Source organism: Bison bison, unplaced genomic scaffold (assembly GCF_000754665.1).
Source record: "Bison bison bison isolate TAMUID 2011002044 unplaced genomic scaffold, Bison_UMD1.0 scf7180017864491, whole genome shotgun sequence".
Classification (NCBI taxonomy): Eukaryota; Metazoa; Chordata; class Mammalia; order Artiodactyla; family Bovidae; genus Bison; species Bison bison.
In genome coordinates, this window is record NW_011495050.1 from 17,912,087 (window position 1) to 17,924,782 (window position 12,696).

Below are 12,696 nucleotides of genomic sequence, written 5' to 3' on the forward strand. Positions count from 1 at the left end.
TGTGTCTACTGGCCATCTGTATTTCTTCTTTGGAGAAATGTCTATTCGGGTCTTCTGCCCATTTTTTGACTGTGTTGTTTGGTTTTTTGTTGTTTGTGTTGTTGAGTTGTATGAACTGTTTGGAAACGAAGTCCTTGTCATTTACAAATATTTTTTCTCATTCTGTAGGCTTTTTGTTTTGTTTATTGTTTCCTTTGCCATGCAAAAGCTTGAAAATTTGATTAGGTCTCATTCGTTTATTCTTGTTTTCATTCGTTTATTCTTGTTTTTATTTCTATCGCCTTGGGAGACTGACCTAAGAAAACATTGGTACAATTTATGTCAGAGAATACTTTGCCTATGATCTCTTCTAAGAATTTTATGGTATCATGTCTTATGTGTAGGCCATTTAGAGTTTATTGTGTGTATGAGTGTATTCTAACTTTAGCAGTTGATTTTTCGCCTTAGTTAATGTGGGGCAGATCCCTTCTTTAGGAGAAATAAGTACCAAATGAGTAAAAAGAATCACATATCGTATCAATGTATTAATATATGTATTTGTTTAGAAAATACAGTAAAGCATAAAATCATTAGAATATTTATAAAATCCAAAACTACAAATTTATCTTCACCACAGGTCTTTTTTGGTCAAAAAGTTATGCTAATTAAATCAGCACTTATCAGAGTTTGGGCTCTAGAGCTAGTCCTATGTGCCATTAATAGCTATTACAATTAAAATTGTACCAAAGTTTAATAATTTGAGAAAATTTGGGGTGAAACAAAATTATATGATATTCTTTTATTATGGGGTTTCTCAAAGATCTATTATTACAGGGTTTCTTTTAATTCTTAAAAATTATGCCAACATGCTTTATGGATCTTCAAGGTTGGAAGGCAGCTGATACGGATTTATTAACATCATTTATCTCTTTTATGAAACAACTAAGGGATTAGTGGTTTGAGGAACACACTTTGGGAAATGCTGACTCAGACAGAATTCTAATGTAGTCTCCTTCTGCTAGAGAAATTTCACCATTGACAACCTGTATTTAAAGAACTGCAATGCAAAACTTCCTGGAATGATGGTTCTCAGCGCTGGCTGACCGTTAGAATCATCTGGGAACTTTAAACATGCGGAAGCCAAGACCCCATCCTAGGCAAGATAAGTCAGGGTTTCTGAGGGTAAGTTTCCTATCGAGAAGATAGAAATAATACTACCAACCTCACAGGATTATCATGAAACATAAATGAGATCATATGTGTTAAATGCCCACTCCAGTGCCCAAAACGAAAGTTGTCTTTGAAAAAAAAAAAAAGTTTCTTTCTAGGGATAATGTAGGATTTCAATTTAAAAATGTAGAAGATACTATGAAAATAGAAAATCACTATTTGGCTGGCACTGTTTTGCCTCCTTGAATGCAAAAACTAAAGGGTAAATGTATGATGAGAAACAGGATGTTTGCCTAGTCTCAAAGGATTTCCTCACGACATACTTATTCATTACAAAGGGAAAAGAGCAACTTCAACAGTGGAAGAATCTGCGGACCCCATCTTAATTAAGCAAAGAAAGGTTGCCTCACCAGTAACGAGGCATGTCAACATGACCTACCCCGATTTCGTGCATTGAGACGAGCACGTCAGCACTTCTGCAGTACCGTTGCCAAAAAATACGTCTCCGGGGTTTCCTTACTAGGAAACATCGGACAAACCCAAATCAAAGGACATTTCACAAAATAACTGGCAGCACTCTTCAGAAGTGTCAAGGTCATGAAATAAAAAGAAAGACACACTAAGGAACTGTCCCTGATCAGACGAGAGTGAGGAACTATGACAAACACGTACAATGCGTGAGGCTGGACTGGATCAAGGACCAGTCCTTGGGACATTAGTGGGATATTAGTGGGACAATTGGTGAAAATCCAATGAGTTTTGTAGATTCTGCATTTTCCAAATGCTATTACCTGGTTATGACAATTGTGCTGCAGTTATATAAGATGGTAACTTTCGGAGATGAGGGGTGATAGGTAGGTGGAATGCGGTACTATTTTGCAACTTTTTTGTAAGTCTGAAAAATTTTCAAAATGAAAAGTTTTAAAAAATTTGATGTGTATTTCTTTCCTACTCGGACACTATATAGAAAACAGAATCAGTATTTTTTTTTCTTAGGTATTATAGGGGAAATATGTCTCTGTGCTCTACAGTGTATGTTGAGTATCGTGAAAAAGAGGCCCAAGGTGAACATTGTAACCAGTCTTTCATATGATGTTAATAAATGTGTTCTCTAAATAAATGTGGCTAGAGGATTTGGTAAAAGAGGAAAAACCAAAGAGATCCAGGAAAGTAGAGGGTAGGAGAGAGGAGATGGTGGGAAGAAATTGGGAGCTGCTAGAGACGGGTTTTGGAAAGAGTTCTTGAGTAAGGCTGCAGGAGGCAGACAGACAGTTGTGAGAATAGGAAATAACCATGAAGGATATTAAGGAGGGCAGAGAAGGGACAGAAGCACTGAAAGATATTTTCCTGGCATCATACATGTATTTCTCCTTGATATTCGCTTGTGAGTCTATAGTAGAGATTTTTATTTTTTCTAATTTTTTCCTTTGAATATTAATCTATGCTGAGACTCATCCTTGAAGGGCCTGGGTTATGGTCCTGTTACACTGACACACAGCCCAGACAACGTGCCTGGTCTGTGAGACAGACAGCTTAACCGTTTACCTGGGAGCCCTTTATGGAAAAAGTAGCTTGACCCTGCAAACTTAAGCCGCTGAAGGATCCTGCTGTGCAGTTCTCTCTTGCTGGGGATGAGGAAGGGCCGCCATCTGTAGACTTGAGAAGGACTGCTGGCACAGGGTGGATGAAGAGCTGTGTGGGGTCTCTTCTGGGTTGTCTTCACTGGCAATGTCCATTTGTTTCTTCCCAATCATTTTCAAGACTGGAAGCCAGAAATGAATCTGAAAAGACACAAAGTTGGACGAATGAGCATTAGAATTATTTCAGCTGCCACTGACATAAACTTTTCAAAAGACTTTGAAAATGGCCAGAAAAGCTTATCCTTAAGGATTGCCTTGGTCTTTCATTGTCTATGAAATATTTTCCGATTATGTAAGTTGTAGATGGCTGATGGCAACAATGCAAATTATTCTTGTCCATAGGCATGCAAATGAATTTCACCCAATAGGATACAACTCATCCTCCTATCCACCCTGTTGGAACAAGCCAGTTTTGCATCTATTAAGCAAATTAATTTTGGTCTTCTCAGTGGTTTGTATATATGTGTGTGATTTAAATTGTTCTTTGAATTGGTTGGAATTTCTTATTGTTCCCTTTTTAATTAATAAGCTGAATAAAGTCTTTGACAAGCGTTCATTTTATATGTGTGTGAAAGTCATTATGTCATCATACATATGTATAAATATACATATATCATATAAATATCATCATATATTTTTTAAAAACTTCAATGTTTATTTATGCGGCTGCACCAGGTCTTAATTGCAGCAGGTAAGATTTAGGTCCCTGGGAATCAAACTCGGGTCCCCTGCATTGGAAGCTTGGAGTCTTAGCCACTAGACTACAAGAACAGTCCCTATGTCTTTTAATGCTGGACAATGAGCAAATTCTTTGGAGTTTACCAAGCTGTAGCAGATACTCCCTTCTGTTCTTTGCTTACTCTGGTAAAATAACTCTGGGCATTGTCCTTTAGCAGCCATTAGAGGAGGCATTCCCAGTAGCTTCTCTTCAATAAGACTGAAAAACTCACTTGGAATCAGCGTTTTGAAGGATTATTCTTGCAGAATCTTCTGGAATGACCAGCATTATTGTAGAATCTTCTGGACCTAGCCATGTGTGTCTGTTCCCCATCTTCACCCCCTCACCCCCAAGGTCTCCCCACCTGTTGCTGGGGATATAAACCTTAACGTAAACTTGAAAGAGTGCTTTGAAATTCCATTTGCCCTTGAAGCTCAAAATTTCCCTAGTTACAGGTCACACCCCCATTTCAGCTTTACCTTTGTAAAGTACAGGCTCAGTTTCCCTTTTACTTCTCCCACTGGCCGCTTTGATCTTTTCTTCAGTATCTTTGCGTGGAGGTATTGCATGCGCTCCCTCTGCACGCTCGGGTAGAAGGATGCTGACACCAGGATTTTAAGCTGCATCAGGATGGAGGACAACAGTCCTAGCGTCACTAGTATCACGAGAATGATGCTGAGAGGAATCCAGGTCTTAGATAGAAGGAGCTTCGGTTTAGGGATGCAGGTCTGTTCAAACAGAGATATATTAAAGGAAGAAGCATGGATGATATCCTGAGTCCCTTGTTCCTAAAATGAAAGAATAAAAACATCAAGATCCATGCCATTTTCATACCCTGCCCTAGTCTTTTCTCTGTACTGCTCTGCAGCAGGTAGCATTTATCTTAAAACAGGCAGGGAGCTTTGGTGGAAGGAGCTATTCCAACTCCTTTTATGTGCAACGATTGGAGTAGAGAAGGGAGGAGTTTCCGTTGTAGCTACTGCAGTGTTTTGCAAAGTGGATTTGGGGAAATATCGACTTCTTTGAGAGAAGGATATCAGGTAAGTTTGTTTGCTCTGTCTCGTCTTTAGAGAGAAATGATGCCCACGAGACTGTTGAAGGCTCCGAGAAGAAAGCAGAGAAATTTGTTCACTTCAGCAAATCCTTCTCCTAATAATGTTTGAAAGGATTTTAAAATAATGTATTTATTTTCATTGTGGCTGCACTGGGCTTTTATTGCTGCACACTGGCTTTCTCTAGTTGTGGCAAATCAGGGCTATGCTCTAGTTGCGATGCCTGGGCTTCTCATCACGGTGGCTTCTCTTATTGCAGAGAACAGGCTTTAGGCACTGAGGTTTCTGTAGTTGTGGCATACCCATGGGCTTAATTGCTCTGCAGCATGTGGGATCTTCCAGACCAGGGATCAAATCCATGTCCCCTGCACTGGCAGGCAGATTCTTAACCACTGGACCACCAGGGAAAAGAAAAAAGTGAAAGTCACTCAGTCATGTCTGACTCTTTGAGTTCCTTGGACTATGTAGCCTGCCAGGCTCCTTTGTCCATGGAATTCTCCAGGCCAGAATACTGGAGTGGGTAGCCGTTCCCTTCTCCAGGGGATCTTAGCAAACCAGGGATCAAACCCGGGTCTCCTGCACTGCAGGCAGATTCTTCACCATCTGAGCCACCAAGGAAGCCCAGACCACCAGGCAAGTCCTCTTCTAATAATTTTGACCACATAACCCACGTATGGAACACCTGTTTCTATACTTCAGAGGATGTGGGATTCATGAAAGATGGTTTTAGCTCAACTGGAAGAGATTTTTTTGTAGCAGAGCCCATCAAGACCCAGTCATAGACTCTGCATCTTGACAAATACCCCGTCAGCAGACCACAAGGTCATAAAGATGTGGAGGCATTGAATTATGTTCTCAGTCACCCTTCTAGAGCTTGAAGTGGCGGGGGTGGGGGGGGATTATTTGTTTTGCAAGGATACTAAAAAGAGTATATTTACTGAAAGTAGTTCTAAAATCCTATTTATAGAGGTCTCAAAATAGGACAATTTCTCATCTCTCTTGGATGCTAGGAGGGGTACATTCCTTCCTGCTTGAAGGCAACAGAATAAACCAGCTGCCCTCATCAAACTGACCCAGAGGGCAGATGACATTGGGCCACCCAGACAAGCCACCAGCAGGAGATGTGTGTGCTGATTCAGCTCTTACTTTTCCCTGACCTGAGAAAGTCACATCATCTCTCAGTGGATCTGTTTTCCAATTTGGTAAAACAGGAATTAATGGACCAGATCCTGCCCACGAATAAACTACTCCCAGTGTAAATTAAGCACCTTGGGGATGGAGCATTAACCTTATAGACTGGAATACTTAGTAAGTTATTATCACCCCAGCGCCCCAGAGCCCTGGGACCCAAAAGCCGGCAATGACTTCTGAAAAGAACCCAACCACACCCAGAGAACACTGTGCACCTTGGATTCACCCCAATACCAGTGAAAAATCTGGAAACCCCAATCCTGGGACTTTAACACAAATGTCAAGTCCAATCTGCAATTTCCCCAGCACTGTAGTTAGGCGGGAGAAAGCCTTCTTGTTGCCTCTCCTTTTCTCTTTTTTAAAAAAGACAGTTTGCCTGAGATTAAGTAGAGAGTTTTCGGTCCCCAGAGCAAAGGCATGCACTCTTTTTAATACCGTTGAAGAAACAAACACATCGATTGAGTCAGTGATGAGAAATCCTGCAATAAAAAAACAGCGGGTGTCCGGTCTGGAAAGAAGTTATTTAGTTTAGGAATCTAACCGAGGATTTTGCAGTTGGGAATCAGGATTGAGTCAACACTTTTGTAAGGGCTTAATAGACGGTAGTGTGGAAGACAAACTCTCAAAATACAGAGCAATGTATTAAATGGTATTCCAATGTTTTAAAATGCGTTTGCCTCTCCCAAGTAAACAATTTGCCAGAATGGCATCAAGTCACAAACAAAAAGATTCGCTCAGGTAGCAGACAGTCCTAAAAAGTTAATGCAGAATGGTGTTGGGCACACAGTAGGTGCTCAATAAGTAGCGACCTAGTAGCTACTTTTTTCTTACAGTGCCCAGCCATCCAGCCAGGTCTAGTCACATCATCTGCCATCTTTCTTCTTTAAATAAATCATATGAAAGTGGGAGGAACCTTGAGCCAGTGTTTCTCCTCTTGCTTGCTGCTGCTGCTGCTAAGTCGCTTCAGTCGTGTCCGACTCTGTGCGACCCCATAGATGGCAGCCCGCCAGGCTCCCCATCCCTGGGATTCTCCAGGCAAGAACACTGGAGTGGCTTGCCATTTCCTTCTCCAATGCGTGAAAGTGAAAAGTGAAAGTGAAGTCTCTCAGTCCTGTCCAATTCTTCACGACCCCATGGACTGCAGCCTACCAGGCTCCTTCGTCCATGCGATTTTCCAGGCAAGAGTACTGGAGTGGGTTGCCATTGCCCTCTCCTCTTGCTTGACTGCTTTGCAAATCTGCCCCACCTGAGGGACCAGAAATCTCCAAGGACATCCAGGAATAAGAGAGGCACTGCCAGTCACGTGGAAGCCAGCCGCTGGAGGCACGGTCTCCCAGGCTCCACAGCAGAGTCTGAGAGGAGCCGGAACAGCAGTCTCATACTCACATCTGTCCCAGCGCCCACTGCCCTGTTGTCCTTGTGAGTGTCTGAGTCGGCCTCCCCCTGCCAGATCATGAGGTGCTTGACGGTAGCCCTCACGCTTGAGACATCTTTGCATCCCCAGGACCCCCGCAACAACACCCAAAAATGTATTTGTCAGGACATTGTCACTGGGAAGTTTCTGGGCCTTTTTCAAAAGGCATAGATCACTTCTGTCTCCCACCGTCTCCCCACCCAACCCCCGTCTAAAACAGTGAGAATTCACAAACCAGGCATGGGTTTTGGCTGAGAGAGAAACAGATGAGAGAGGAGCAAAAAGAGAAAGAAAGAGAGGAGCTGGTTAAAAAAGGGACTACGAAGGGGATGGGGTGTGGGGAGGGAGGGAGGGGTTCTTTTACCAGCTGCCCCCCAGGATCCAGCCAGCCTGAAAAATCTTATTTGGCTTCCATCTGAGATGCTGCTTCCATTATCCACTCTGCTCCAGATATCTTGAGCAATAGGGGGTTCTTGTAATTAACTGAAGTCTTCAGGGGAAGGGAATGCTCAGAGTAATCAACTCTGAGAAGCAGCCCAGGAGTGGGAGAGACAGGGGCCAGACAGCACCTGCTGACCAGGAGAAAATGGAGGGAGTGTGGACACTGCAGGAGGAAGTGGGGTTTCAGAGGAGGGTTTCCAGGTCCCCTTCTGCCCTTCCCCTCTGAGATTTCCCCCGGCAGAGGCACAACCTCCTGTAGCTCCATAAAGAGGAAAGAGTCGGACACATGGAAACAGTGGACGGTGTTTTCACCAGCCCAGGCTAGTACACACCACCCAGCGTGCATGACTTTCCTACACACGCGCATGTGCAAACACATACAGCCATACACATTGTGTGTGCACATGCACACAGACACATACACGAGACACACAAGTGCATATCCCACCTAGCTCAGCTCCACACTGACTGGGTTTAAAAACAAGTAAGACAAGTATCTGACAGCATGCAGATCCTCTGAAATGTCCAGAATGGGCTGTCGTGTCTGACTCTTTGTGACCTCATGGACTATAGCCCTCCATGCTCCTCTGTCCATGGCAAATATTCCAACCAAGCATACTGGAGTGGGTTGCCATTTCCTACCTTAGGGAATCTTCCCAACCCAGGGATTGAACCCAAGTCTCTTGCATCTCCTGCATTGGTAGGTGGATTCTTTACCACTGTACCTGGGAAGTGGCAAGGGAAGCCCCCTGGGAAGCCCCCTGAAATGTCCACGTAATCATAAACTGCCACAGGGAAAAAATGGAAAAGAGGAAAGGTGGGATGAACAAAAACCATGGTCTTTTTTGTTGGGACACAGTTTGCCCAGGAAACTAACGCAGTGATCAAAGACGTTCAGAACGTTATCATATAACACTGGGGTTTCAACTCAGTTTAACCAACTCGTTTGGGGCTCTTCCTACATTCCAGGCTCCATGCCAGGCCCTGGGGATCCAGAAAGGAAATAAAACACTGCCCTTCCTTGGGATGTTCACGATCTTTTGCAAAGAGACAGCGAACAGCAAGGATACCAGGTGAGATGGGCCTGTGAGCACCTACCTGTCTGTGCAGTTTCAAGCGCACCTCGAGCCCTGGCAGGCTTTGAAAATGTTTGCTCATGGAGAAAATGAGCGAGTACAGCAGATAATCTATGGCTGCAAACAGCAGCCAGATATAGAGGTGGGTAAGAACCGGGAGGAAAAACAGGCCCAGGTTCCTCCTGTCTTTAGGAGTCAGCCAGAAAGACGGGATGACGACATACTTCTTCCTTTCCTCCTTATTCAGCGGGAGGACACAGGGCCTCTGTTCACGCCTCTCCCTTTCGTCCAGCTGAACAAAGTGCCTGGTGAGGTAGATGTTCTCAAACTTCCAGCCACAAGGGTCCAAGAATCGCTTCATGAAGAGGCCAGTGCCAAGCAGCACCAGCAGCAGCCCCGTGAGGGCAAGGAGCTGCCGCCCCAGGGAGCACAGCACCTCTGTCGCCATCACCATCTGGTACAAGACACCCAGGGCTTTGTCCGTGGTGTCGTTGAGCTGAGCCTCCAGGGCTTGGCTGGGACTGAAAAGAGAGACCTCCAGGGTCTGGTTCCAGGACACAAGATCATCAAATAGACTCAGGTGAGTGACAAGGCCGTACACCCACCGAATTGCTTCGATATATTTTTTCAAAAGTGGGAAATGGATGGCAAAGCTCTTTGCCCTCAGGTTGCAAGTCATACTGTCCAGGAGCCCTTTAAAGTTGTGAAAGATATTTTCCACGTGTCCGAAGATGACCACCCCTGTGCCCGCAGCGATCAAAGCGTTCCTGCCTTCACGCAGGCCGCACGAGAGGAAGAACAGCAGAATGAAACACCGTGCGTGCTTGGAGCAGCACAGCAGAACGCACGTGGCCATCCAGGAGGTGATGAAGACGGTGAGTGAGGACAGGAACCAGTAGAAGGCCCCAGAGAGGAGGCCCACGGAAATGAAAGCGACAAAACAGCAGACGCCCGCGTGCTGGGCAAAGGCCATCCATCCAGGGCTTCTTGGAGACACATACGTCCCCCAGAGGCTTAAGAAGATGTTGCCGCCTGAGGTCCAGACACCCATGCTCCCTGTGTCCCTGGAAATGAAAAAGAAACCAGGGTCAGATGCTGCTTTTAAGTGTCCTCTGTCACTTTGCAAAGGGCACGGTGATAGACTGATTGCAAAAAGAATGGCCATAATTCTTTACCCTTCTCAGTCTCCACACTGTTTTCAAACTTAAATTGGGTCCACTCGCCTGAACGTAGTAAAGCTAACCTACTGGCACCAGATTGTGGGGAAGGGAAGTACAGACTTTATCCCAAGATCCCCAGGGTGGGGCCAAGCAGGAGAATGGGCAGCTTGAGTTCAAAAGACCCAAACTTGATATAAATGAGCTTATTTATGAACCAGAAATAGACTCACAGACACAGAAGACAAACATGGTTACCAAATAGGATCATGTGGTGAGGGGCGAAGGAGAGAGAAATTAATAGTTTATGATTAACATACACACACTTCATGTGTAAAAATAGATAAAAAATACAGACCTAATGTAGAGCACAATTAACTGTATTCCATGTCTTTGTAATACCCTAGGGAAAAGAATCGGAAACTATATATATATATATATGTGTGTGTGTGTGCGTTTTCAGTTGTGTCTGACTCTTTGTGACCCCAAGGACCCTATCCTACCAGGCTCCTCTGTCCATAGGATTTCCCAGGCAAGAATACTGGAGTGGGTTGCCATTAAATTATGTATATACATACATATATGTATATAACTTAACTTGTATATATATAACTTAATCACTTTGCTATATACCTGAAACTAACACAACATTATAAATTAACTGTCAGTCAGTCAGTTGGAGAAGACTCTTGAGAGTCCCTTGGACTGCAAGGAGATCCAACCAGTCCATCCTAAAGGAGATCAGTCCAGAATATTCACTGGAAGGACTGATGCTGAAGCTGAAACTCCAGTACTTTGGCCACCTGATTCGAAGAGCTGACTCATTTGAAAAGACCCTGATGATGGGAAAGACTGAAGGCAGGAGGAGATGGGGATGACAGAGGATGAGATGGTTGGATAGCATCACTGACTCAATGGACATGAGTTTGGGTAAGTTGGTGATGGACAGGGAGGCCTGGCATGCTACAGTCCATGGGGTCGCAAAGAATCAGACATGACTGAGTGACTGAACTGTCAGTCACTCAGTCGTGTCCAATGCTTTGCTGAACCTCAATAAAAAACGTGGTTTTTAAAAAAAAAGGCCACAACTCCCCAGTGGCTTTTGGGGAAAAGCTGTTAAAGGCAAGATGGGGGAGAGGCTTGCAGGTGCTTGATCAGCTCATGTAGCTCTTAATTGCTTGGTGGTGAGTGTGACATTCTGGGAATGAGCATCATCAACCTGGTTCCAACAACCATCAGGTGGTTCCTGAGGTCCACCTGATGTGGTCAGCCTGCAGTTAACTTCTTTCACCTGATGGAGGTTTTGATGTCTACAAAACAACTCAAGGATATGGTGCTGAATATTATCTATAGCCTGTGAGGAGGAACTAAAGAGCCCTGACTTTGTTTTATGGCTAAACTCATTATTTTGTTTTTCTTGACTGTTTTCCTTCGTTTCTGTAGTTTCTCACTTTTCTGATTAAATTTTCTCTTTGGACTTGGAGAAGGTCTACGAGGGTGAAGCTCTTCTACAGAGTTGGGGCACATGGGGTTGGTTCCTGGGAAGGCCCTGCAGAGTACTGCTCAGTTTCAACGCCTCCTTGCAAGGTGACTTTACTGCTTCTCCCATCAAGAGGTGAGAGAAATAGAATCCAGTGGTGGTGTTTATTTCTCTAGCCCTTGAGTTCTGGATGGCCTTGTGACAGCACTGGCCAGCAGAATGTGGCAGAAGTGACAGTGTGTCTCTTCTGAGTTTATGATTCCCTGATGCTTCTCTTGGAACCCTGCTACAAACTTGTTGTTAACAAGTCCAAGTGTATTAGCCTCTATTACTGTTAAAGCAAATTTCCACAGCTAGTGGCTTATGAAAGTGTGAAAGTGTCAGTCGCTCAGTCATGTCTGATCCTTTGTGACTCCATGGACTATATATCCTTTGTGACTCCAGGCTCCTTTGTCCATGGAATTCTCCAGGCAAGAATACTGGAGTGGATGGGTTGCCATTCCCTTTTCCAAGGGATCTTCCCAATCCAAGGATTGAACCTGGGTCTCCTGCATTGCAGGCATATTCTTCACTGTCTGAGCCACCAGGGAAGCCCTTGTTAACAAGTCCAGGTGTTCAGTTCAGTTCAGTTCAGTCGCTCAGTCGTGTCCGACTTTGCCTCTATTTCTGCTATAGCAAATTTCCACAGACTTAATGGTTTATAGCAACACATATTTATTCTCATAACAGTTCTAAATTTCAGAATTCTAAAACTGGTCCAGAAGGCTGGAGTTTCCAGGGGAAAATTCATTCCACTGCCTTTTCCAATGTATAATGCTGCCTATATTCCTTGGCTCTTGGACTCTCCTCCATCTCAGAGAGAGCAATGATTCATCCTCTTTTCTCTCCGACCTCTGCTTCCATCCTTATGTCTTCTCTCAGGACTCTGATCCTCTTGCCTTCCTCTTGTAAGGACCCCTGTCACTATACTGGGGCCACCCAGATAATCCAGGATAATCCCTCCATCTCAAGATCGTTAACTCAAGCACACATGTAGAATCTCTTTTGCCACGAAAAGATAACATAGCCACAGGTTCTAGGTATTAGGACATGGACATCTTTGGTTGGGGCTAGGGGTAGGGGGTCATTCTGCCTGTTATACAGGTTGGACTGCTGAATGACAAGAGGCACATGACCAGTCTGTTCCATCAACTCAGCCGATAGCCAGTGCCTGATATGTGAAGCAGGGTATCACATATCACGTACCCACATCACACATCACATAGCCAGTCCTCAGCCCCCAGCTGATCGCAGATACTTGAACAATAATAGGAAATGCTGGTTTACTCTCAGGCCCCAAATTCTGCAGTGCTTTGTTAGGCAGTGGCTGTTCACTGCT

General features: G+C 44.3%; 1 protein-coding gene across 2 annotated transcripts in view; it reads right to left on the reverse strand.

The window, feature by feature from the left end:
* Positions 1-341: 341 nt before the first annotated feature.
* Positions 342-12,696, reverse strand: part of DCSTAMP (dendrocyte expressed seven transmembrane protein) — a 21,802-nt gene continuing 9,447 nt past the window's right edge. For both annotated transcript variants that reach the window (XM_010863488.1, XM_010863489.1), the window contains 3 exons: positions 8,704-9,745; positions 3,987-4,295; positions 342-2,930 (listed from right to left, as the gene is read on the reverse strand). In XM_010863488.1, coding sequence (XP_010861790.1) covers positions 2,736-2,930; positions 3,987-4,295; positions 8,704-9,732 — 1,533 coding nt within the window. In that variant the 5' untranslated portion in view covers positions 9,733-9,745 and the 3' untranslated portion in view covers positions 342-2,735. The remainder of the gene's footprint in view (positions 2,931-3,986; positions 4,296-8,703; positions 9,746-12,696) is intronic.